The 27,843-nt window shown below is 38.8% G+C and overlaps 1 protein-coding gene and 1 long non-coding RNA gene across 2 annotated transcripts; both read left to right on the top strand.

Annotated features, from left to right (window-relative positions):
* The first annotated feature begins 309 nt into the window (after positions 1–309).
* On the top strand, positions 310–27,602 carry LOC126366358 (ATP-dependent RNA helicase SUV3 homolog, mitochondrial). Its single transcript, XM_050009481.1, has 19 exons — positions 310–829; positions 926–1,046; positions 6,300–6,468; positions 6,866–7,052; positions 7,606–7,683; positions 7,857–7,948; positions 8,668–8,807; positions 9,928–10,062; positions 10,327–10,433; positions 12,714–12,907; positions 15,168–15,347; positions 16,311–16,459; positions 16,764–16,862; positions 17,675–17,822; positions 18,670–18,770; positions 21,406–21,558; positions 25,075–25,377; positions 25,742–25,908; positions 27,157–27,602. Exons 1-19 carry the CDS (start codon positions 403–405, stop codon positions 27,447–27,449), a joined length of 3,243 nt encoding a protein of 1,080 aa, XP_049865438.1. The 5' UTR covers positions 310–402; the 3' UTR covers positions 27,450–27,602.
* Positions 23,629–24,299, top strand: LOC126366371 (uncharacterized). The gene is made up of 2 exons (XR_007566340.1): positions 23,629–23,838; positions 24,083–24,299. It is a non-coding gene; the product is annotated as an uncharacterized LOC126366371 (long non-coding RNA).
* Positions 27,603–27,843: the final 241 nt, after the last annotated feature.

The raw sequence follows: 27,843 nt of genomic DNA, 5'->3' as shown, positions 1-27,843 counted from the left end.
AAAAAACAACAACAATGCTTTTTTGGCGACATTATAGTACAGTTACACTTTGTAAACAATGCTTTTATAGGCCATAGAGCGTACACTTTTTCAAAGAGTTTAATTATGTATGTACTTATATTAGACTTTTTGGTTATTTAAATGCCAGATTAAAGTAGAGGAGTAGAAAAAATATTTTAGTAAATAATAAAACAACTAACGATTTTTAATGTTTTCCAAATTTAAAATGGCAACACTCTCGGTTCTCACCAATTTCTCACCCAAAACTGCTCAAGCAAAGTGCTCAAGAGACAGTGTTCCAAGTCAGTTAAAAACATATTTAAAAAGTCCCCAGCAGTTCAAAAATGTGACAGGCAGGAGAATAAATTATAAATTTTTAGTCATTTTAATTTTTGTTTCAAAATGTACAAAGGATTCACACGAATACTGGCTCTTTATTGCATGGAAAGATTACAACCGTATGTGTCTCCATTCGTCAGGAGTAACGTTCTGTGCACTCGTCAAGAAAAACTTGGATGTATAGGTTATGTTTTCAAGAGAGGTAAAAAGCACGACCGCGGGAATCCATCGGCTCTTTTTGTTCCTGTACCAGTGAAGCCAAATCCGGATGATATGAACATCGGGGAAGAGTTTACAGGTCGCTTGAAGAAACAGGATTTACTAAAAATTCTAAACAAGTTCTACCAGAAACCAGAAGTCCGTGTACTGGCTTCAGAAAATGGATTGGATGACCAGTTATTACATCAGGCCTTCTTGTCGTTTAGAAGACACTGTCTAGAACATGATTTGCCGCCAGATTTACACATAACAATTAGTGATATTCTTCAAGGTGACTTTATTTCGCATTTTTGCTAATCTGATAAGATTGTTTGAATAAAACTTGCAAGAGGTGATAAATGTGTAAATATTTTTCATTTTTTTACAGGTGCTGGACATGTTGATGACCTTTTTCCATTCTTCCTCCGCCACGCACGATTGGCATTTCCTCACTTAGACTGTTTAGATGATTTGAAAAAAATATCAGATTTGAGAACTCCAGCCAATTGGTTTGTATGAGCTTAACTTCTTATGTATTAATACCTTTTAAACATAAACAGATTAACCTTTGATCTGTGTGTGATAAGGATCCTGACTACCCCTCTCGTATGTGTGTGATTAGGATCCTGACCCATAGGACTGGTACCTATTTTTACGTAATTATCCACTCTAATTCTATCGCAAAAGGTTTAATATTGTGTTTTGAACAAAATTGAATAAATGATCTATCATAGACAATCATCATTCGGATGAAATGTTCAATAGTTCCGCTAGAAAAATCGGTTGAAATTCCGTCTCGACCAGTGATACTTCAACTACCAAAAGTGAATACTAAAAGTGAAAAATAAGCTGAAAATTGTTAAAAAAGGTAAGTAAATGTTCAATTTTATTATTTTATATGTATTGTAGTGTCAATTTTTATAAATTATAAGTTCTCAAAGTGATTCACTTACGAATTATATTAGTTCAAAAGTAACCTACATATCTCAAATAACTTTTCGTGTTTTTCTTTGAGTTATTCTAAACTTACGCCTTGTTTATATACATCATATTTTATATTATTTTGAAGGAAAGGGCATTGAACATTTCACTATAGAGGCTGGCATAGCCTGGTGGCGCCACCTAGCGGATTTTTCAAAACTGCGGCGCACGATGAAACCTGTGCATATCGATAGGGGGCACTTTTCTGCACAAAAAAGCTTTAATGAACCTATGCTCTAAAGCGTCACGTTTTCAAGATATTTAGCTTGAAAGCTCCGAAAAGTGTTGTATGAACAAATCGATTTTACTTTTATATGCAATTGGAATATAGTGACTAAGTGATTATGCATGGAATATTAGTGTTTAATATACCACATATTTACTTTATTGAAAAATAAATAAATAGAAAATAGATAAAATAAATATCTATAATTTACTTTTATGTGTAACTTAAAAGAAATCCAGAAACGAGTCGTAAGATGTACAGCTCATGACTTATTCTCGTGGTAATCACGCTCAAAGTTATTTGTTATGATTGTCTAACAATTTCACACTTTTTGAGATTTTATGTTTATTCAATGAAAGGCAGCTTAAATGTCTAATCACAGTGAAAGCAGGTGGGGTGTGAAAATTCGCTTTTAGGACTACTTTACTTTACAGCAGTGTATGGAACATACCTAGTTCGTATAGACACACCAATGGGGTGTGTGCCTTCAATGCAACGGGACCTTAAGCAATCATATTACATGAACACATTGTTCAATTATTCATCGATTTTCTTAGTTGTGTTTTTATAAGTATGAAATAAAACATCGTAAAAGTAGTCATATAGTTATTTATATTTTGCTTAAAAATGTAATCAATACTAATTGTTATTGAATACATACAGTGTATATACTTATAACAAATAGGCTTTTTTTATACAAATTCGTACCTATTAGGATAATGAATATCAGTCTTCTTGAATAATCAATCTTCTTCTTCATCAGAAATAATAACTTGATCTAAAAAGGCAGCAGGGGGTTGAATTTCTTGGTGCCGAGCCCATCCCATATACCAAACTATGCACAGGACATGAGCACAGCACCCGAGTGTCCGTTTTCCAACTATACAGCTGCAATAGTGACCGACAAGTTTATTTCTGTTTTTCAAACTATTATTTAGCAAGATATATACAAAATAAATTCTGTTGCTCTGGTGCCTCGAGAGTATTTTAGCTCTTGTCAGCCAAGGATCACAAACTACTATGTTGTATTGATTTAAATTATAGTCAACTTCAAAATCTTCATACACTTCAATGAAAAACGTTCCGTTTTCTTTTAGGTGTTCGCCATAGTAGCTTCTTGCCTACGTCACTTGATACGGCCCCAGAGACATTATCAACAGATCCTCATATGATAAGATGGGAAACTGTTGAAAGCCTTCACTTGAGTTTATAGCTTGGAAAGCGGCTCTGCGTTGATTTAAATTGTTTTGTATTACAAACTCGCACAGATAGTTTGGGGCGTCGTGCTTAAGGTATATATCGTTGATTATTTCATTTACGAGTGGGTGATCTGTCACCCGTTTTCCGAAGGCATTTATTAGGGCGCAAGCAATCCTCACTTCCTCTTTTAAATGTGGCATATTCGGTATTGCGTAGTTAGCTGGAAACGATAAGAATACTGTTCCATCAATAATGAAGTAAGTACGTCACATTTAGACTGCGTTTCCACCAGTAACATGCTAGATGCTACGTTGCATACCCTACAATCGGGTTTATTGTGCCGATCAAAATCAGACCCAATTATCTGATTGGTGGATATTAAACCTAGCAACGTAGCACATGTCAGATGAAAAAACAGCCTTACCGTTGTGCTTGCATTAATATGAACTGATTACTCTCTACTGTTACAAAAAAATGCAAATATCATTTATTATACATAATTAAGTGGTAATAGTTGGCTATACAATCTATTGAAAGCGTAAGTCTGGTACACAAGTGACACGCTTGGCGTAAGAGCTATCTCTGGCTAATTATAATAGAGATAGTTGACGACTTTCTGTTAAAAATGTTTTGCGTTGATTACACTTTGTCTAAGACGCTACATAATGAGAGCTTCGATAAAGTAGGATATATTATTTCCATACACGAATTTTTTTCATATGACATTTCGATTATGAAAAGCACGATTGAGAAACGAGCCGAATTATACATTGTCATTTTATGTATTATACTGACCAGGGACTATAATATAGATACCAGATATACTGCATACTGAGATTTTTAATTTTTACAATGTTCAAATAAGATTACTTAGCTCTCGATCGTCAAATAAGTGGCGAGCATAATTCAGGATGTTGGGGTGCCTAGCAATATAATCTTCAGTTGTCAAGTAAGACTGTATAGGACGCCGAGATCTTCGGCGCGGGCCACGAACAGTGCTTACACCACAACAAAAAACATTGCCTGGCACCAACATGACTGGACATCTTGCCAAGACAAAAACAACAAATTCAACAATAACACTAACAAAGTCAACAAAAATACTAACAAACTCAACAGTGGTAACAAATACAACAGAATGAACAGGATAGAGTCTCAGAACAGAAAAAAGCGCGTGCGCACGTTGAAGATGAATGTGGCAAACTGACTGAAAGTTCACCCGGCTGCCAATCGTCCTATTGTATTTATTGCATGATATTGTCTCACTCACACTTATTGTATGGCTATTCGCTATCCTTGTTGATTCCGCCGAAATAATAGAAATTCGTGCAACTTTAAACAAAGGACCTCCATTTTCGTAGTTCCTGGAATTAAACGAGAAAGCAAAATGGCAGTTAATAAGTACACCATTTTGTTTCTCTTACACAGATTTCTTAAACTTCGAGAATTCTGCTTTTTAACGAGTACTAATGATGCCGCACTAAACGCATTGTGTATATAAAAATGTAAACTTTATTTTATATTTCATTAGATCCTGTCGTTGTGTCAAGTAAAATCAAGTTAAGGAGTAAATGACGCCTATATCATACATACATAACACAAACTGATGAACTCAGTTTGCAATTAAGTAACCTTAGATAAGGTGTGCACAGTTAAGTACCTATGTACTTCCTATATAATGTAGCAAAGACAAAAACCATTAATGTTGTTGCAAGTATTTATTAATTTCATTTTTTCAATAAGATAAATATGTTGTATAATCACTATGTCACTATATTACGATTGTATATAGATAAAGAGTAAAATCGATTTATCCATACGACACTTTTCGTAACTTTCAAGCTAGATATCTTGAAAACGTGACACTTTAGAGCATAGGTCCATTAAAGCTTTTTTGTTCAGACAAGTGTCCCCTATCGATTTGCACAGGTTTCATCGTGCGCCGCAGTTTTAAAAAATCCGCTAGGTGGCGCCACTGAGATATGCCAGAAAGGTTCATAGCCCTTTTATGGAGATTCTGAATATCAAATTGCTTTGTATGAATAATTCATAAATATTTACCAAAACGTAAATTATTGAAACCATTACTAAAAAATGCACACACACACACGCAAGTAAAAATGGCCGACACTGTGTACGTACACATGTTTTCAAATTTACTATGGCAAAACCGTTATTTCTGAAATACAACTTACAGGATGATCTTTTACTAACTTTTTGTTTTTTTTTTAGATAAAATGTATTTAACAAAACCTTCAGCTCCGTCAACTTCACGGCCTCTTATCTTTGCGATGCTCGTCCAGGCGACGCCACAAGAATCACTGCACCCTTATTAGTCATAATACGGCTCTTATAAGAATAATATTTTGGTCATATAAACCATAATAAGAACAGTTGTTTTTGATTGTATATGAATAAATGATTTAACATGTAGATATTATCTCTCAATCTAACTAAAGTGAAATCTAAATAATAAAAAAAAAATACCTATTAGACATATTTCATTTTCACACCTTACCTGAACAAAAATAAAACATCCTATGTATGTGTCAGGATCCTAATCATACACAGACTACCGTTCAACAAACGAGTCAGGATCCGTATCATACACAGACGACTGTTCAACAACCAAGTCAGGATCCGTATCATACACAGACGACTGTTCAAGAACCGAGTCAGGATCCGTATCATACACAGACGACTGTTCAAGAACCGAGTCAGGATCCTTATCATACACTGACGACTGAATGACGAAATACACTCACACAAGCGCAGATATTATTGACCGATTTTTTTGCCATTCCAAAATTTTTTGTCATATTGTTTTCATAAAATTGATCAATATAAAGCGATATAAGTATGTAGTGTGATATGTCTTTACAAAGCTCTATTTTTCTAGTTTATGGTCATATCCTTTGATTTTGACTATGACTTTTGGCACAAACAATAATTGACTGCATAATATTGGTGCAAGTGAATTTTTGATCAAACTTCGTATTCAAGCAGCTCGTAATTTATGTACAAGTAATTTCGAGGCTTGTGTTATTGTTCATAAACAAGGAAATATATCTAGCTTTAATAATCAATCGCTTTATTATAACGTTCCATGCACAAAAAGTGAAATTTACATCATAAACTGAATGCTGGCGAAACTCGTAAAAATTTTGGAATGGCTTCCACAGACAGGGGGGTAATTTTTTGACAGCGCTGCCACAGACTAAAGGTTAAACAGCCTATATTATGTCCCACTACTGGGCACAGGCTTCCCCCCAACCGGAGGAGGATCCTTTTAGAAACAAATTTTAAATTAGTTTGTAAATTTTACTTAAAAAAAGTATTGCTTTTAACATTCCAGGTACCCTGCAGCCAGAAGTATGAATAGAAAAATTGTATTTCATGCTGGCCCTACAAATTCTGGCAAAACATACCATGCAATGGAGAGGTTCCTTGGGTCAAAGTCTGGTGTGTATTGTGGCCCGCTGAAGTTGTTAGCAACTGAAATATACCATAAATCCAATAAGCGGGTAAGTTTTAATTAGTGCTGTGTTTTGTAGGTACAATCTACATAACTACAATAGATAGTGGTGTGGTTTTGGTTGCGGAGCCGGCTAAAGAAGTATTATTTATTTAGCAATAAGGCCGCCTATTGTACTTATGTTTTTATTCGTATGTTTATGTCCTTTGTATATGTCGTTGTGCAATAAAGTATTATTGATTGATTGATTGACAGTAGAATCTCTCCTTAGAATGCATATACACTGTATTTACCTGCTGTAGGCATGGTTACTGTACCAATAAATACTATTATATTTATTTCTTTGTTTATTCTCATTATGAAAGGTCAGTGACACATAACTTTGACACAGATCATGGAATGTGTTATACAGATTAATTGCTGAATAATATTATTTTTTATTTTAGGGTACTGCATGTGACCTTATCACAGGGGAAGAGAGAAGGCATGCATCTCAGTATGCTACTCTAACCAGTTTAGAGGAACCGGAACAGCCTAAATCAGAGACTGAATCCTTCATCATTAATGACACGGAACTCACTCCATCAGAACATGTTGCTTGTACAGTTGAAATGACGTCACTCAATCATACATGTAAGTATACTTACATAAAATACATAAACAGGGTTCACACATAAACATAGGTTTATGTATGAGAGTATAGACTGACATGACAGAAAACCATAGAAAGACATCATACACATACCACAGGTCTGCCCCCCTAAATCTTGTAATTAGCTACTACTGGTCTCTTGTTGCTGAGGTCTGCAGCATCTGGTTGATGTGCCTCTTTCAGTGCCTCTTTAAATTGTGTTAATATTTATTTATGTACCTATTTTCAGACCTGTAGTGAATGGGGTTAATTAGCCATGTGGCTATGTATGTACATCCCACTATGGGATGTATGTGGCTAAATTCGAATATTAAAGTAAAAAAAAAAACGACGCGAGCTATATCGAGGTTCAACTAATAGCCGTACGACGTCTATCCATGTATACAAATTCGCTGCGTCTATTGGTCGAAGCCCTCGATATAATTAGCGTCGCGCGGCGCGGTTGTCGTGCAGACTTTGCTGTTGAGTTCTTTCATCAGGTGTGGTTTTGGTTGCGGAGCCGGCTAAAGAAGTATATTACATTATATTTTACAGATGAAGTAGCCATTATCGATGAAATCCAAATGATTGGCGACAGAGGACGAGGATGGGCGTGGACTAGAGCTATACTAGGTAGAATTTTTGTTAAATTACATCTAAAAGTGGAGTACAAAGTGGTGATAGGTGATGGAGGAATACATGTTGTGCCGACCCCACTTAGAGTGGGATAAGGGCAGGAGGATGATGATGATAACATCTAAAAATGGAAAGCAAGACAATACTTATAAAACTTTGAAATATTTTAGGCTTACAAGCAGATGAAATTCATTTATGTGGTGAGGCAGGAGCTATAAATCTTATAGAGGAAATATGTAACACAACTGGTGAAGAAATGGAGGTATGTAGGATATTTTTTTAATTTATAAATAACTAAAAAGCAATTTCATGTAGGCTCCTAAAATACAAGCCTCATAATAGCACAGTTGAGTGTGAAATATCATAACACTTGGAAGTTTTAAATTTAAGGTATGTTTGTGTATGAAATGTAACATTTTCATTGCTGTTTGTCAAGTAAATAGTGTAAATCCCAAGTATTGAACAGAACATCCACCTCAATACAATTAGTGTTTATATTTCAATATATATATTGATAAGTTTGAATATATCAGTAATGTGTTGCGATGCACACAGGTGTAGTAGTAGTGGCTGCTGTAGAGAATGGTATATTTACGGCGATTGTGTTGACCTGTAGCGATATTTTCAATAGAGGCACACAAATTACATGTTACGTTGCAGTCGACCGTAGAAGAGGAAGAGAGGAAAAGTATTGCCATTCTATACCTACATAAAAAGTAAAAAAATATAATTTGTTAGATGTTGCCAAGACGCGGGACGAGTTAAATAGACGAGTTAAACTGTCAAAGTGCAAAAGCTAGTGCTGTGACGTTCATTAGCACAGTGTAGTGATGTAACAGTCGAGATTCGACTGGTCGATTCTGTTCAATCTAACATACCGTATCGAGCGGTTTCAGAAACCTGATACGGTAAATAGACGTGTGCCCAGTTGAGTGTTTGCCAAGCAAAGCCTTCTCTGCAAACATCCTTTCTCAATTACAGGTTCGCACCTATAAAAGGTTGACGGAATTGAAGGTTGAAGACTCGGCCTTGGGATCCCTCGATCACGTGAAGCCTGGAGACTGTATAGTGTGTTTCAATAAGAACGACATTTACAGTGTAAGTCGGGCCATAGAACAGAGGTCAGTCCCTAGAGGCAGGTATCCCATACAATGTTAGCCAGTTACATGTTTTCACTCAAGTATTTTGCTTCTTCTTCGCTCGTGTAAGTTGTGAAATGAATGACTAACCTCGTCAACCTTAGTGTCAGTGTTACTATTAACCGCCAAAGGTCCCTGACCTTGCTCATGTAGCGATTACATAATTATTTAAGAAAATAGTAGGGACCGGGGCCGACCGCTTACCACCGCCGCTATACATAGGTACCTCAGGCGGCGACAAGAACTTGCGCGCGGACTATAATGTAGGTTCAAATTGATCCTCACAACACGCCTATATCGCTTTTTCCCGATTTACCATAACACTACACAAAAAACTAAAATACTACAATATAAAAACACTACTAATACTAAGAATACTTGAGTGGAAAAACATGCTTCATTTCTTTCTTGTTTATTTAGAGTATTTTTTTTTACGCAACAACGGTTATTATATTCTTTATTTTTTACCCGACTGCGGCGAAGCAAAAAGAGGGTTATGTGTTTGACCGCTATATATTAACGTGAAGGTAAAGTTCATCTTACATCCAGAAGAACAAGACTAAGACTAGAATAAGACTAGCAAAAACTATAATATTTACGTTATATCATGATGCGTATTCAGTTGCCCAAAAGCGACACGCAGTAAGGCACAACTTCAACCTTCACTTCTTCCACTCTCATCAAAGTCTTCATGCTTGCTCGCCGGTTTACTCTTGGCCTATGTTTAGTCTAGGCCTTCCTCTTCTAATTCTATCACTTACCCGCATCATGAATCTTTTTTGTAAGTCTACTAGGGGTAGTATTTTTTTTATATTGGCCAAGTATCTTGACTCAACTATGCCTGATGGTAAACATAGAGAAGCCCTAATTGCAGTAGCAACTGAAAAGCAGCGCAATGAGTCAGTTTCGAATCAGCTGCGACTACCATACTGGCCTACTAGCTGCTTCTTCAGGCTTCGCTTAAAGGACCCCATATTGTAAGAAGGAGGGAACACTTGAGCCGGCAACGCGTTCCACTTTTTAATGGTGCGGCAGAGATATAGTAGGTATAGTAGTACGAGGATAGTATGTATTGTAATCTACAATACTTATTATGTTACAGGGGTCATGAGGTAGCTGTCATATACGGAAGCTTGCCTCCGGGAACGAAGTTGGCACAAGCAAACAAGTTCAACGACCCAGAGAGTTCTTGCAAAGTTATGGTAGCCACAGACGCCATCGGACTTGGTATCAATTTGTAAGTGTCAGTTTATTATTATTAATGACTAGCGTGAAACCCTACAATTAAAACTACAAGTTTCATACAAACTTTGCCATCTCATTTTTACGCCCTTACGGGTTGAATTTCACAAAACCCTGTCTTAGTGAGCATCTACGTCCTAAACTACGCACTTGTAGTTTCTGAGGAAAAAAACAACAAAATATAGCAGCAGCAGCAGCAGTTCACCTAACCCACACGATAGGAGACGACAAACCTAATCAAAAACGAACTTTATTACAGGAGCATACGAAGGATAATATTCTACTCGCTCATAAAACCAGTGATCAACGAAGATGGTGACAAAGAAATAGACGTTATTAGTATATCTCAAGCTTTACAAATTGCGGGTGAGTCTTTGGCTTTCGTTCACACTCATAGGTTACCTGAAATAAGGCCACCTTTTGTACATTCCCTTAATTAGGTGAACAGTTAATTTTAGTTGGAAAAGTCTTAGTAGAGTAGTGCCATTCTTCACTGGCCCTTAGTGCAAGAAAGAGAAGGTACTGGTATTGCAACTTTTTTGCGTCAGAACACTTCATACAAAACACCTCGTTGTAAAAAGACATTACACATTGACGTTATCCTATACGCGCATCAGTGAGTGTGACGTTTGGCGCCCATACGATTGAAGACTAAAGTAGGACCGAGAGGGGTGAGGTAAACCTAGCTCAGCCGCTGGTGGGGAGCGGAGAGTTGCCGTTCTATACGGCATATACACTTCTCATCAAAAAAATCGAAACACCTTGCAAGTTTACGTTTTGTCAGGATTATCAGAAAAATGTGTTTAGGAATAAATGTTAAATGTCGTTTAATAGTGAGTAATATGAGCTTATCAAATCTTAATGTTAATGTTCTAAATTTAAATGAATTTTTCATAGGTTTCGTATTTTGTTAAATGAGTCATTTTTATTCCGTATGGAGTATAAAGGAAATGGATAAAACAACACACGTAAATGAAAAAAAAAAGCTAAAAAACGTTTATTTAATAACTTGTATTCCCTCCCCGAGCTCTAATTACTGCTTCCATACGGTTCTTCATCGATCGGATGAGAGTCACGATCACATGCTGTGGTATATTGTCCCATTCCTCTTGGATTGCATCTTGCAGCTGGCTAAGTGTTTCTGGGGCAGGATCTCTTGCTCGAATTCGTCTCTTTAATTCATCCCACAGATGTTCAATGGGATTCATGTCCGGGCTTCTTGCTGGCCATTCCATAATAGAGATATCGACTTCGTTAAGATAATCTCGTACGACGCCCGCGGTGTGAGCCCTAGCATTGTCGTGCATGAATATGAAGCCGTTGCCAATAAAATGTGCATAGGGCATCACATGAGGCTCGAGACACTCTTCGACGTACCGATGACAGTTTAGTGCAGGCAGACGTGGCCCAGACACGAAAGCAAGCTCTGTCTTACCGTCGGCGCTGATTCCTCCCCAAACCGTCCACGAACCGCCACCATAGCTGACCTTTTCTTCAATGCAGCATTGTGCATAGCGTTCTCCGTCTCTTCTGTAGACCTTGTTCCTTCCGTCGTTACCATACAGCATAATTTTACACTCATCAGAAAAGAGAACTTTGCTCCACTGTAGGTATGACCAATTTAGGTGCTCACGTGCAAAGTTAAGGCGCGCTCTTCGATGGTCTGCAGTTAATTTCGGCCCATTTGCTGGCTTATGCGGTACCAGTCCACGATCCTTCAACCTTCTTCTAATTGTAGAGTCACTTACAGCCACCCTTCGTACAACACGAAGCCGCTGCTGCAGTTGAAAAGCGTTAAGGCGTCGATTTCTTAAAGAAGTTGTTACAATAAATCGATCATCTCGCTCAGAAGTGACCCGATTCCTGCCAGATCCTGAACGGCGCGTGAACAAACCAGTCTCCCGATAACGTTTATAGACTCTATGAACAGATGACAGGCTTAGATGCAGTCTTGCAGCCACAACACGCTGACTAAGGCCAGAATCCAGCAATGCCACAACTTGGGCGGCTTCTGTGGCGAAGTGTCCATACGTTTTAGAAAAAAAACCTTTTTTCAGACGTCCCAAAGTCACAGTATTGAAATAAAAAATAAAAAGTTTAAGGATAGGTGCCAATTTTTAGTTTTTAAACGCTAAATGTACTCCAACCCTAAACACACATTTGTCTCAAAACAGTGATTCATTTCGTTTATAAGATAAACAAATGAAATTCTAATTTTGAATTTAGAATTTTCGCTTATTACTGTAATGGCCAAACTGCCAGCTATACATTTATGTATTTTTTTTCATCGTATGAATTCTTTTTTGTGTTAAATTCGGACAGAAACAATGAAAACGGAAGTGTTTCGATTTTTTTGATGAGAAGTGTATATTCTATGGCGGTAGTCAAAGGTCATCAGCTGAGCAGCAATAACTTCTGAATGTGAATTGTAGCATGTTTTTTTTTAAATATAGGTTCGCGTTTGACCACAATCTTACCTGATGGTAAGGGACGATGTGGTCTAGGGTGGATCACGCTTACCTAGCAAATGCCTATTCACTCCTAGATTATAACGAGTTGGAAAAACAGACGACGGCAGACAGTTCCAGTCCTTTGCTGTTCGCATCGAAAGGAAGAGGCAAAACAAATCCGAAATATTATTCGCAGGCAGGGCAGGCAGATACGGCAGTGCGTGGGAGACCGGCTACGTCACAACATATAAAGCTGAAGACCTGGCAACGCTGAAGACACTGCTGTCAAAACCGCCTGACCCCGTCGCTCAAGCGGGGCTGTACCCCACAGCTGAACAGATGGAGCTATACGCCTATCATCTACCTCATGCTACACTCAGTAGTCTTATGGTAAGAAATAACGGCCTCGGTGGTCCAGTTGTTTGAGCTTAGAGCTCACGATCCGGAGGTCCCGGGTTCAAATCCCGTTGGGGACATATCACAAAAATCACTTTGTGATCCCTAGTTTGGTTAAGACATTACAGGCTGAACACATTATTGTGCGAAAGTAAGATGATCCGTGCTTCGGAAGGCACGTCTCTGTTACATGAGTAATCGTTACATGAGCCATGTCAGGGGCCTTTGGCGACTCAATAGTAACCCTCACACGGTGATATGGCACGTCATATCACGTTGGTCTAACAGAAAGCTCGGTGAAGCGTCATGTACGCACCATCATATTTGACATTTAATGAGACTTATTTATTTTATTTTGTTCGGGGAGCTTACAGCTTAATTCACACAATGTTACATTTAGTAGTAAGTAAAGGCCAATTACAAGCTACCACAAATAAATGAAAAAGAGTTATACAACAAGACAAGAGAGCGAAGCTGTAGAAAAAATGTAAGAAAAAATTTAGATTGAATTCGCAATTTAGCAAGAATACAAATTAAAACACGAACAGTAATTAACAATAAAATTGTTACCAATTCCCTCTAATAAGTTGAGTCTTCAGCGAGTTAATCTACTGCAAAATAAATCACATTGAGAGGCATTAATCTCGTTAACTTCTTCGTTATTTACATGACTTAGTGACATGGTTTCAAAGTGTATATTAGTACTCGTGACCGTACCTTTGACCCCAATGGGATATGACCGTGAGCTTATGTTATGCTTTGGATGATAAGCAACTGAACTTACTGAAGTGGGTGTACGTTATCAGTCTAAGAGGGCATTGCGGGGTCAAGGCAAAAACTATAAAATTTATTACATAATTGTACGTAAACTCTGTAATCAATGGTGCGTGACAGATTGTTATTTTGTATCTTATCGCTATTTTACTGCCATTCCGAGGCGATGCAATGACTACGGAAACTTTGTATTGGTTGACGACAGACGTGTGGGGAGAGGTCTGGTTCAAATAATACAAATGGCAGGCCGATGTAAGTGAAAAGCGGATTTTCCATATGCATTTAGTACCGTTTTAGTTTTGGGCCGATACTGGCCCCGATTCCTGCAGACACCGTCTAATTTTATTTTAAGTTATATCCGTCATTTTCATATCCGTCGAAAAGGAAAGGGACGGATGATTCACAGCTCTTAATTTTAGGAAGAATGAGTAAATGTATGAATAACCCGGGCGAATCAAAAAGGTACGTCGCTGGTATGCAATCCGTTTGACGTGCTGTCTACTTAACTGTGTCGGGTTATTGACTGATGTAAAATTTTTAGACGGTTGGTTTAGATTTGTGCTTAAAATTGACGTGTGTTCTATAAATTTTATGCTTGTCGATTACCCGTCCCTTTCCTTTTCTGCGGATAAGAAAATGACAGATATAACTTAAAATTAGATGGTATTTAAAGTAAGAATGTCCGTGCTTCGGAAGGCACGTTAAGCCGTTGGTGCTGGTTACTACTCACGAGAGATGAAGAAGAAAAGAACTTACTTGTTTCTTGGTATAAATGTTGACCCCTGTTTTTTCACCCAAACACCCATTCTACCCATTATTATTATTCTTATCAAAATAAAGAGAAGCAATATAAGTAACAACATAATTCTATACATATCTGATCCGAATATTAAGCAACAATTATATATGCTACTAGCATTATTATTATTTTTGAGTAGAAGTACGGTCACGAGCATTAATTTGTATACACTTTGGTACCATGTCACATTAACTTTTGGGCTGTACCCGAGCAATGAGAAAAATAGGTAGTTATCACGTTAAATGTATACACACACACACACACACACACACAGCCTATATACATCCCACTGCTGGGCACAGGCCTCCCCTCAATCAACCGGAGGGGGTATGGAGAATACTCCACCACGCTGCTCCACTGCGGGTTAGTGGAGGTGTTTTTACGGCTAATAGCCGGGACCAACGGCTTAACGTGCCCTCCGAAGCACGGAATCATCTTACTTTTTCGGACAATCAGGTGATTCAAGCCTGAAAAGTCCTTACCAAACAAAGGACAGTCTCACAAAGTGATTTCGACAATGTCCCCATCGGGAATCGAACCCGGACCTCCAGATCGTGAGCCTAACGCTCTAACCACTAGACCACAGAGGCTGTTGTGTATAAATGTATACAGCGCCATCTGTATTTTTTTGGGGCCTGGAAAGTCCCTCATTCGTGAGCTCATATTTACTTTACTTCGTAGGACATATTCGTGCATCTATGCACAGTGGACGACTCGCTATACTTCATGTGCAACACGGAAGGCTTCAAGTTCCTAGCGGAGATGATTCAACACGTGCCGCTGCCGCTGCGCGCGCGCTACGTGTTCTGCTGCGCGCCCATCAATAACAAGCTGCCTTTTGTGTGCGCGCAGTTTCTTAAGGTAAGTCAAATCTATGCTGTTAGATCATAGACCTCCTATAACAAATAGGCAACCAATCTCTGTAGTGTCCTTGGCGCATCTTGTCACAACCGTCGTGTACAACCGATATTGTACTTTATTTGAACAGCAATCTTAATTTGAGGGAACGTACTTATACTGTTTACATAACTTAATGTATGTATTCACAACACGGTTCGGATTCTTTTTAGAAAAGCTCCTCAGCGAATCTGAGACTATTTGTTTATAGGATATCAGTGTGTTAGATAGAAATGAATCGATCGACCTAACCTCCACTGATAATGAAGGACAACACTAGTTTACGTACTTTGACAGATCTACAGATCTAATTCTTACCGCGCATTGAAGCTATTGTAAAATGTTATCTTTATTATAATCACCAATTCTAATTCTACTCTAGTCGCCATCCCACTCGCGTCAGATAGAGAACTGCGGGGCGGAAGGCAAAAGGGAAGCCACTGCCCTATTTTATTACCCCAAAAAGTAGCATGGAGAATTCTACACCGACAAGAACGTTGCTCTTAAATTAATTATGATGATGAATCACCACTAAACTAGTCGCTCTATTTAATAAAACTAATATTTTATATGCGAATGTAACCTTTAGACAGCTATTCACATTTAAATTGCTGAAACGATTTAGATAAAAATTGCTATGGAGACAATTTCAAGCTTTGGGGGGAAGGCTCCGATCACAATAAGTTGATCTTATCGGTCGCAGTGATATAGCGCTCGAAATAAAGCCTACAACGATTCATCATCTTATTCCTAGCGTCATCCCGATTTTCACGGGGTCCGCTTACCTAACCTGAAGATTTGACAGGTCTTGTTACAGAAGAAGATTTGACAGGTCTTGTTACAGAAGCCTGCAAAGCTTCAAACAAAAAAATAGCTTCAGCCATCCTCAAAATCACTCTGTAGTTTTAACCGTATAATTCCATACAGATGATCCGCCAATACAGCAGAAACGAGCCAATCACTAAGACTTGGATGTGCAACGCCGTCGACTGGCCGCTGCCTCCGCCGAAGACTATCATGGATCTGGTGCATCTGGAGTCGGTCTTCGATGTTCTAGAACTGTATTTATGGTTGAGGTTAGTATTACCATGTGTGATCTCTTCCATAGATTTAGTTTTAGTGCCACTGCTCGTCATTGGCGCTCTTTTTTGTAGGTTAGGGACCGAAGTATACTATTGCTCTATTTCGCAACGCAGTAACTAGATGTCGCTAATCATAAGAAGAAACTATACGTATATGGAAATAAGTGACATCTAGTGACAAAATTTGAAACTAGCTCCGTCCTTTGCTTACAATAAGTGTAAGAAAGAGACGGAGCTATTTCTTTTTTATTTTATCATAGTAAAATATAATTCTAAATATTTACAATTGTCTCCACAGCTATAGATTTCCAGACATGTTTCCTGACGTTAAACTAGTGCGTGAGATGGAGACTGAACTAGATACCATTATTCAGCAAGGAATATTCCAAATTACTAGGTAAGTTAAGTGGAAACTATTAATCTCTCTCTATTTAAGAGCTACGCTCTTGTCGGTGGAGTAATCGCCATTCCTCTCTTCTTCCCTCCAAAACCTTCACCTCCGATACGACACGACCTGCACCTTCTCTTTTATTTGTTTCATAAATGTTATCCTAGGTCTACCCCTTTGTTATAAATGAATCGTGTCGTATCAGGTGGCCAATCATATTTCCTCTCCGGTTCTCTATAGTCTTCAATATGGTTCTCTTTTCTTCAACTCTTTCCAGCACTTTAAACTATTAATAACGTATTTTTTTATATATATTATCATTACTCATGTTATTGTGCCCAGCAGAGGGGCTTATATAGGCTGTTTATTTATGTTATATATTAAAATCTAAGTACCAGTAATAAAATATAAATGTAACAATTTTACATTGGAATTTAATTATTTCAATTCTTAATATTAATGTTTCATGTTCCAAATTTAAAGATAAAGATAATTTATATATTTTTTAAATAAAAATTTTTCCATGTATTAATTTATTCCTTACTTTTGAATTGTTTCTTGTTCAAATGAGGTTTTATTAAATGTACTTAATAAATCACGATTTAATTCTAATAATAAGTAGGATTAATACGAATAGTTTTTAAACCAATCGAATCAAATTTTTAAACTATTAAGCTCTAAAATTTTGGTCCATGTGCCCAGGCCCTTGTAGTAAATAAGGCTGTATATTAGGCTGCTGTGTGTGTGTGATGGCCCCGGTGGCACATAGGCGTGAATTTATGTATATAGACTGTATGTTATACTGGTATTAAAATTTGCAGGTTACTGAGAAACTCAGAGCAGGTTCTCCGCGACGACCCTGAGAGCGAGCCGCTGAGCAAACGAACAGCGAGGATGGCCGGTCAAGTAATGGCCCACAACCACAATACTGACGAGAAGGGGAAATTATCCGACATGCTCGTGGCTAGGGTAAGCATTTTATTGTTTAATATTAGAGAAAATATGGGTTGTCTACTAGCCTAAACACCTCCAGCAACCTATATGTGTTTCTATTATGTTTATTCTGTCGGCAACATAAGATTGTATGGTATATTTCGGCGGATAAGAAAATGACAGGTATAACTGAAAATAAAATTAGGAGTCGTATGCAGGAGTACATAATACATATGCGGGACCCTTATGTATTATGTACATAACATCACACCTGTATCCCCAAAGGGTAGGTAACGGTGTATAGTATGCACGCCCATTCTTCGCCAGCTATATTTAAGTCCCATGTACTTAATAGGGGGCAAGCTTATTGCTTTTAACCGCCCGGTGATGTGCCCACATCATCATCATCATTATCGGCCCATTAACGTCCCCACTGCTGGGGCACGGGCCTTTCCTATGGATGGATAGGGAGATCGGGCCTTAAACCATCACGAGGGCCCAGTGCGGATTGATGGTTATTAACGACTGCACGAACGAAGCACGGAGGAGCTCGAGATGAAAACTTTTTTTTTGTGGTCACCCATCCTATGACCGGCCTTTGCGAAAGTTGGTTAACTTCAACAATCGCAGACCGAGCGCGTTTACCGCTGCGCCACCGAGCTCCTCACCGGGCACAAATTACCCGTGATATCAATTAATTATCGATGATTCAAACACGAATTAACTGGTTTAGAGCCCGTACAGGGATTCGAACCCGTGACGAACCGTGATAACCCTATCATGGTTTCCATCGGGCTTAAAATACGTCAAAAAAAAAACAGTAAAAATTAAAATACGTCCTAAAATATAGATACCTAAGTAATATATTTGTTCATTTCTCCAGGGCCTGATCACTCCTCAAATGCTAAAGAAGCTGCAGCAGGAGTTGTCGACTGACAGCAAAACAGACAGAAGTAAAAAGAAGACGACCGCGATCCACAGACGGCGGAAATGATGAATGTAGTCAAGAATATTGTACATAGTAGTCGTTGGTATCAAATGAATGTGTTATGTAATAAAAGTGCAGTGAATCCGCTTATATTTTGTTTCTATTTATCCATAAGGGTCAAACCGCATTTGTCAGCGCCTCATTGCAGTTTCCTATACTTCTATCCTTTTCTGTTACACAGAACCGTCATTTGCTAGAGCGAGAGCGAGCGACCGCACGTGGCAGAACGGACGAGGCGACGATGTGGTGCTGACAGATGTGTCACCCCTCGTCCATAAAAATAATCCATAATTGTATAATTCTTCATCAATTTCCATATTATAAATGCGAAAGTAACTTGTCTTTAGTTGAAATTTGATATGGAGACATTAAGACCCAAGAAACGATATAGGATAGTTTTTATTCCGAAAATCAGACCCTAGGATGGAAACCGGGGTGGAAAAAATGTGCCGCCGAACCGAAGACGTTGCCTTCATTATTATTATTTGTGGAATGGGGGGGGGGGGTCGAACTAATGCAGCCCGAATGGCCACTGCGACCTAGTTAGATCTATTGTGGCCTTCATAGTATAAACGAAAGTGTCAGTCCTCTGTATGTTGGGGCCAATCTACACTAACCACTAAATGTATTTGCATGCTGTAAAAAAGTGTTCAAGAACATTTAACACATTGACGGTGGTGATCATGACGGACTAGCTCCATATGTCCGTGACCCATACATGAGTCACTAAGAAACTACCAGGTATGCAAGGGCGGGTGCTCCACTTGGATGCCAGGTAACTTAGCAAAGGTTTGATACGAAAATGGAAAAAGAGTCTTCTTTGATAACTGGTTATCAAACAGCGAAGAAAATTATTTTTTCATAACTAGTTATGAAACTTTGGTTACGAACGTGGACGAAGGGGACTTACAAGGAAGTCAAAACATTTTGTATGGAGACTGTCAACGTGTTAAGGTCATCGATATTATTGCTGCGTAACGTTAGTATTGATCTGAATGTTTTCTTTAAACTATCAATACACATAACACTAGTGTCTACAACGGCCTCTGTGGTCCAGTGGTTGAGCGCTGGGTTCGAATCCCGGTGGGGATATATCACAAAAATCACTTTATGATCCCGAGTTTGGTTCCAGGTTGATCACCTGATTGTCCGAAAGTAAGATGGTCTGTGATTCGGAAGGCACGTTAAGCCGTTGGTCCCGATTACTATTTACTTATGTAAGAGTAACCGTTACATGAGCCATGTCAGGGGCCTTTGGGGCCTAAGTATCTGTTAAAAACATCGCATGAATGGACATAACTCCTCTCCTCAGTTGACCTTACATACTTTAGATACGGTGTGTGGTGTTTATCTCAATTTGATACACCATCTACGCCGATTTGGTCTCATACAATCCATACTAATACTCATAATATTGCGAAACTCTGTTGCCAAGTCACAAACATTAGCAGATATGGATGTAAACTGGCACTTGTTTGGGTTGAATTGGATAGATCGAAACTCGTAGATACTTTCCACTTCCACACAATGTTTTTCATGAATACATTGTACACTAGTTTCCTCTGAAGTCGTCAGATCATCATCATTCGTCAACTGTTAGGTTAAATCAAACGAGTAATTGATACATACATAACATAAACAGTCTATACACGTCCCACTGCTAGGCACAGGCCTCCCCTCAATCAACCGGAGGGGGTATGGAGCATATCACCACGCTGCTCCACTGCGGGTTGGCGGAGGTATTTGGGCTAGTAGCCCGGGACCAACGGCTTAGCGTGCCTTTCGAAGCAGGGAATCATCTTAAAGTAAACGAGTAATTCACAAAGAGAAAAATTAAATCGAAAAAAAATCTGACTAGGACGGGTCTCGAAACTTATGTTGTATTTTTTTAGATTTTTACTCTTTGTGAGTTTCTCTAAGCACGGGTAAGTGCTATAAAATCAAAAATCAATTAAACGAGTAATTTTCATATAAGTACCTAACATAAATTATCCTTTAACCGGCAAATACATTTTTCATGAAAATATCTAAACATCTCACAAGTTTACGAATTATTTAAATAAATACGAGTAGTTTTCGAATAAAAAGTAAAAGTTATTTTACAGTGGGTATTGCAAGGTTTTTTAGTTTTAATGTTCCACAAATTTAAAATTCAATTGAGCTCTAATTTTGTTAAATAAAAGATTTTTTTTGAAAAGTGTAATATGTTTACATCGGGTGAGTGCGCTCCAGATTTGTTCGGCGAAGTAGCGAATGCCGTTAAAGGCAAATGTATAATACGCCAGGTAAAAGAACTTTAGATTTCGTAAGTGATTTCAATAATCAGAAATAGACTTGTTGTGAATTGCATTGCTATTAAACTTTATCGTTAAAGATGTGTTCTCTGACCTGTTGACATATCATTATCACTAAGCGTTAGAGGGTAGTTAAGCTAGTTACACTCGAGTCGTGATAACGTCAAGGCGATGGATAGTACAACATTGTTTCTCTTTTTGACTTTAGCTGTTACAAATGAAAAGGCAAAAACATATGGTGCGAATTTGGTGTTATTTTCCGTCTACGAATAAATAATTTTATTCGTAGTTTTCCGTGACATTTCGAAGTGAGTTTTAGTTTCAGTTACTAGTTCAGTTTTGTTTATATTTTCACAGCATACAGAGTTTTCGATGTGGATGATGTCCATACGGTGTTGGCTTTGGAAAATGAAGAAGTAAACATAGTGTGCAGAACAGGGATCCCTATGGCTTATTGTGGTTTTATCCATCCGAGTGGGAAGAGATATTCGTAAGTTTTGTTACTAAACATCCCTTTTATTTATGTTCGAAAAAATACTTACGAATAATTCGATGTTTATGTATTCCAATTTTATGCTTGGGAAGTTAATTTAAAGAAAGACCAGATCAAGAATACTTTAAGCCGGTGAGCAGTGGCCCTAGGGCGGTACGAGCGGTGCCATCCGTTTTAGGGCGCGCCAAAATCAATGAGACGGGACTTCTGGCCGGCAGCCCCCGATCTACAGGGGAGTAACTGAATTGGGCACACCTGGTCTTAGACCTCTTAGCAGCTACATGAAACTCATACATTTAATGACCAGCCGTAAATGATATTTAAAAAATTGTCGCACCATCTAAATATTTTGCTAGGGCCGCCACTGCCGGTCAGTATTACATGCTTGAAGATTACGATGAGAGGGGAAGAAGCGAAACTTGTGCATCAGGATCGCGTGGTATGTGGGATTCCGTGGTCTCTGCCTACCCCAATGGCAAAATATGCGTGTTCTTATGTATGTAGGGCACGTAAAATCACTGGTTGTTAGGCCAAGTCTAAGGCCTATCGCGGTTTAAACCCCTGTGAATAGGTTATCTACTACCCCAAACACCTCCACCAACCTAGAGTGGAGCAGTGGAGGAGTATGCTCCATACCCCTTCATGATTGAGAGAAGGTCTATGCCCAGCAGTGGGACACAGACTGTTTAATTTCGATTCTGGTGAAGGTAATACCCCACTTACGCAATTTTGCTACCACCAGACTCTTTCTATGGTGTGGGTTGTGAGGTGGATGACCAACCTCATCAACCCTGGTGTCAGGGTTATTATCGAGTCGCCAAAGGCCCCTGACATGACTCAAGTAACGAATACGTACTTACATCAGTAAGTAGTAACCGGGACCAACGGCTTAACGTGCCTTCCGAAACACGGATCATCTTACTTTCGGCCAACCAGGTGATCAGCCTGCAATGTCCTAACCAAACTAGGGATCACAAAGTGATTTGTTCCCACCAGGATTCGAACCCAGGACTACCGGATCGTGAGCACAACGCTCCACCACTAGACCACGGAGGCCGTTAAGATAATACCCCACTTACACAACTCTGCTACCACCAGACTAATAAAATATCGTTCAAATATGGGCTGTAAGACGTGGCCTTGAGATATAGTTTATATTGACAACATAAATTAGCAGACAGCTCGGTATCAGCAAGCTTCCCGCTATCAGACTGCTCGTTAGTTGACGCCAGCAGTCGTTTTAATTTAGGGCGGTGTTGGAGCAAAGTCGGGTAAGTGGGCTATGACCTTTACAATATCTACTGAGTTTAAATGGAATGCAATTATTATAAATAACTACACGCATGCGTAGAGCAACACGGGCCTCCGGCGGACCGGAACAGGCATGTTATCAACGTACCTAACTTGTAAGTAATAATAGTGTATTATAAATTCATAATGGCACGCGTAAGTCGAAAGACGTGTGCTTCCAACGCCTCATTTTTATTATTCAGCATCTATCCTTCAGTTTCCATGCTGGTGCTGAGTGAATAAAAAACATAGAATAGGTACAATCAAACAGCACAAGCAGTCACTGAGCCCAGCGAATTATTCGTAAACAGTGGTGAAATTATGAACCATTAGTTGTCATAATTATAAAATTTGTTTTTGTAGGTGTTTTTGGTCTATTACAGAAACGATATGTAACCAGGAGGTCTTAAGGGCAACCGTACGTTTAGCTTGCCTTTCCGGGCATGGCATAAAATCGTCCTTCTAACATGATGTTGCGGGCTGAGCTATATCCTTTGTCTATTCTATCCTCTGCTACTACTATACCTCAATATTCATCATAGTCATATTACGCTCGTAAACGCCCTCTAGGGGTGGGTAGAGCATGTAGGTAATTAAAGATTACTTGCAGCCACTACCGCTCGATGTTCTAAGATGGATTTTTCTGAAATATTTGAGTACTTGAGTCTCAAATAGCTGGCATCCCCAACATTTGTTTTTAAATAATATTTTGTTTTTTCAACGGTGAACAATACAGGCGTTTTCTTAGCTTCGGGACTTTGTCAATTATTTAAACAGTAGGGGAAGGCTGGGCAAAGTGAATACCCCGGGCAAAGCGAATACTCCCCACTACTCCTAAAATATTAGATGTTAATTCAACACACCACTACTGTTACGTCGGGCCATCTTGGTTTAATACGCGGCAAACATCGAACCGAGGGGCCGTGTCGTGTCCCGTCCGCGGAGTGGAGATTTGTGTTTTCGTAAATAAAAGATTGATTTTACGCGGTAAGTACATTGATTAATTCTCCTATATTGCTAGTTCTTGATTCTTAGGAATGTCTTAATTCAGTAGCATACCAAAATAGGTTTTTATGGTATATTTAACAGAAAGTCAGAATTATTAGTTTTTGCATGAAATGTGTTAACCTCAAAATTTACCTAGTGGGGCAAAGTGAGTAGGGCAAAGTGGATACCATATCCACTGATGACTTATTATCTAAAGGTCTTTTAAGTCTTTTACTTGTTTCAGATGATGAATAAATATAAAAAAAACTGTTTTCACCGAAGATTAGGAAAATATATATAAAAGAAGACGGTAAACTAATTGAAAATTGGATTCGATGTGACATTTGTCAACAATGGTGTCACGAAAATTGTTCTGCTTTTGATGGCACTTAAGGGTATACCTGTGACAATTGCCAATCTTAATTTTATAATTTTATGGTCAATAAAAGTTATCGTTTCTGTTTATCAAAGTTATTTCTATATTTTCAGAGACTGATTATGGGTATTCACTTTGCCCAAGTGCTGTATCCGCTTTACCCGGGGTACCGGGCAAAGCGAATACAATCGTACTTTTTTTTATTTTAACTGCAGTTGATTATTGTTTAAATATTCTTGGTTACTGATATTGGTATTTGTAAGAGCAATAAATAAAGACTAATTTGTGATAATTATTTTGTTTTTGTATTGTAAATCTTTTCTGCTATAACCTTAAATACCTTAAGGTATCCACTATGCCCGGCCTTCCCCTACCCTATCGAAAGTTAAACAATCGTGCCTAATAACTCTTGCCTTGAAAATCCTTTCTTTCTTTCTGAATGTCGACTACGTATCGATGGAATTCCTTCCCACGCTGTGTCGTCCAATCGTGGAAAGGTGTAGGTGGAATCAGGGGGGTTAAAAAGGCCACATTGACGTAATTCATCTAAGAAAGCAATATTGCAATTTGAAATTTGCGCATATAAAAGTTAGTGCGCAATGCAAACAAATGTCAAATAGCAATATTGCTTTATTAAGTAAATTGGTTTGATGTGGCCTTTTTAACCACCTTTTCAAGAACGTGAAATTCCTGTGCTGTAACCCGAGGCCTAGCGAAGTAGCAAACGGTTATGACAATCGATAATGCAATTATATTTTTTAACAATTTCACTGCCTTAAATTAAAAAAGTCGTTTGCAACTTGACTAAGGCCCAAGACCCATTTGTCAAAATTGTTAATGTGAGCAACGTAACACCTTAGATTTTCAGGTCACAGTTTAGCTGATGGACACTGCGCCGTGAAGATAAAAGCGACTAAACACGACTCCGGAGACTGGCGGTGTCACATTGGAAAACGGACCATAGGCCTTGAGTTGATGCAAAAAATTAAACTGAGGGTAGTCAGTAACCTTGCTGCTATAGAACCAAACGTCACCACAATACACGGGAAAGATGTGACTCTCACCTGCGTTACTACGAAAGAGAAGATTCCTCTGAGATATTGTCGATTTGAACCACCTAAGAATAGCCCTTTCAGCATAGATTCAGCTGTAATACCTACAAAGTGAGTATCATAGTGTAACTTTCAGCGTGGGTACGTGGTTTGGCTTCCGTGGTTCAGTGGTTGAGCGTTAGACTCACGGTCCGAGGTCCCGGGTTCGAATCCCGGTGGGGAATAATCACAAAAATTACTTTGTGATCCCTAGTTTGGTTAGGACATAACAGGCTGATCACCTAATTGCCCGAAAGTAAGATGATCCGTGCCTCGGTAGACACGTTAAGTCGTTGGTCGCGGTTAATACATACTGACGTAAGTTGCATGGGATTCGTACCCAGGACCTCCGGATCGTGAGCCCAACGCTCAACCATTGGACCACGGAGGCCGTTATGTTAGTTATACAGATGGACGTTATCATTTTGCATTCCAGGGCTATCCTAGGCAAGTATTTTTACCCGAGCAACAAAAGTTTAGACCGAGGCGACTGCGCTGTTACCATTCGCAAAGTAAAGTACAGTGACGTAGGACTCTGGACCTGCGGGGCGGGCCTGGACGATGGCAACGAGTACACTGACGTCATCAAACTGGACGTCGAAGGTAACATATTACAAAGAGGAAAGAATTGTATTTTTATTTGTAAGAGAGGAAGGGGAAGACCTAGATGAGCTTACAAGGAACAGATTAAAGAAAAGGTTAACATCGTGTCTTATAGGGAAGTCAAGGAATTGGCCTTTGATAGACTGGAATGGAAAATGCTACACCGACAAGAGCGTGGCTCTTAAATTGATGATGATGAGAGTAAACTCATAAAGAACATAGAACACGTTCAGCTGCTTGTCTTCCCGAGCATGTCGTAACATCCGACAGAGGGATTGTGTCCTCTAACATGATGGACTAATGTTATGGGCGATAGACTGATCCCTTATCACGTGCTTGTCACCATAAGGTTCATCATATCCAGCTTACGACATCGTATCAATAGTGGCTGCAAGTTGTCTTTGATTACTTTTGGCTCTGTCCACCCCGTTGAGGATAACAGGCGTGAGTTTATGGATGTATGTATGTAAATTCAAAAACTGAACCGAATTAAAAAAAATAAAGAAGGGGGAGATCTTTGCTCAGCAATGGGACGTTAATTAGGCTACAGAAAAAGAAAAGTTATTGTAGGTTTGCCTCAAAGGGTGTTAACTACTTGGTCGGATAAAGGTATTACCCATGCACCTCTAGGTACATATTATTATCGACGCCTTATAGGGAAATCCACTTAAGCGCCTTTTTTGAAAAATCACATTCGGAAGTGATTATTGTTAACAAAACCCCGCAATAGACAACCTAGTTTCAACCCCCCGGGTAAATGAAAATGGTGCGGATTCCTGTAGACACCATCAAATTTTATTTTAAGTTATACCTGTCATTTTCTTATCCACCGAAAAAGAAAGGGACGGGTAATCGACAGGCATAAAATTTATCGAACACACGTCAATTATAGGCAGGAATTTTAAAAAAAACCTCCAAAATTTTTATATTGTCACATAACCAGACAGAATTAAGTTGACAGCACACGTCAAACGGATTGAATACCAGCCTATGTTATTCGCCCGGGTTATTCATTCATTTTAAACAGTTGTCAATCATCCGTCTCTTTCCTTTTCGGCGGATAAGAAAATGACAGATATAAATTAAAATAAAATTAGAAGGTGTCTGCAGGAATCGGGGCTATTAACTAATAACAATAAAAGAATCGATGTTTTGTTGAAAAAATCACATCAGACTATGATTTTTCAAAAAGGCGTATGTGGTTTTTACTATAAGACGACGATATTCAATATCCTTTCTTTTGATCAGGTTTGTACACAATGTCGACAGCATCAACAACTGGCATCACATTCGGGACTATCGGCATTATCGTCTTCCTGATAATCCTGGGCCTAATAGCGTGGAAGAAGCGAACAGTCCTGGGAACAGCTGAGCTACCCGAAGCGGTAGACATTCATGAGCTCCAGGACTTGGAGCTTCGGCCCGTGTCGAGAGCGGAGTCCCAGCGGTCGATAAGATCTCCCATCGCAACTTCAGCACCTACGCTAGTCGTCCAAAGTCCCTCCACCCCTGGATCTTCACACATGCTCGGAGAAGATTAAGACTTTGATCATCGACTATACAATTTTCTTAGACATAACCCGTAAACTCATGCAAGCGAATACATGGTTGTGAAAGTTATAAAGTATCATTGTTGTACCAATTTTTAAATAAAATAATTCTAATAGGTATTTAATAAAATTATCCATAGCTTTCACATTTGTTTAATTTGATACCATTTTACTTAAATATCATAATGAATTTAAACTGAAATGATTAACGATTAGCACCTGCGGCATGGGCTCCGCGCGGAGCGACTTATATCGCGGGCTTCAACCAATAGCCGTACAATGTTTGTAACCAGCATTCGTTACGCCTATTGGTCAAAGCCCTCGATATGATTCGCACCGCAAAACCTATGCCGCGGACGCAGTAGTATAGTTCTACATTTGCCAA

This window comes from Pectinophora gossypiella, chromosome 4, assembly GCF_024362695.1.
Source record: "Pectinophora gossypiella chromosome 4, ilPecGoss1.1, whole genome shotgun sequence".
Taxonomy (NCBI): Eukaryota; Metazoa; Arthropoda; class Insecta; order Lepidoptera; family Gelechiidae; genus Pectinophora; species Pectinophora gossypiella.
This window is presented reverse-complemented; position numbering and strand designations above follow the sequence as displayed.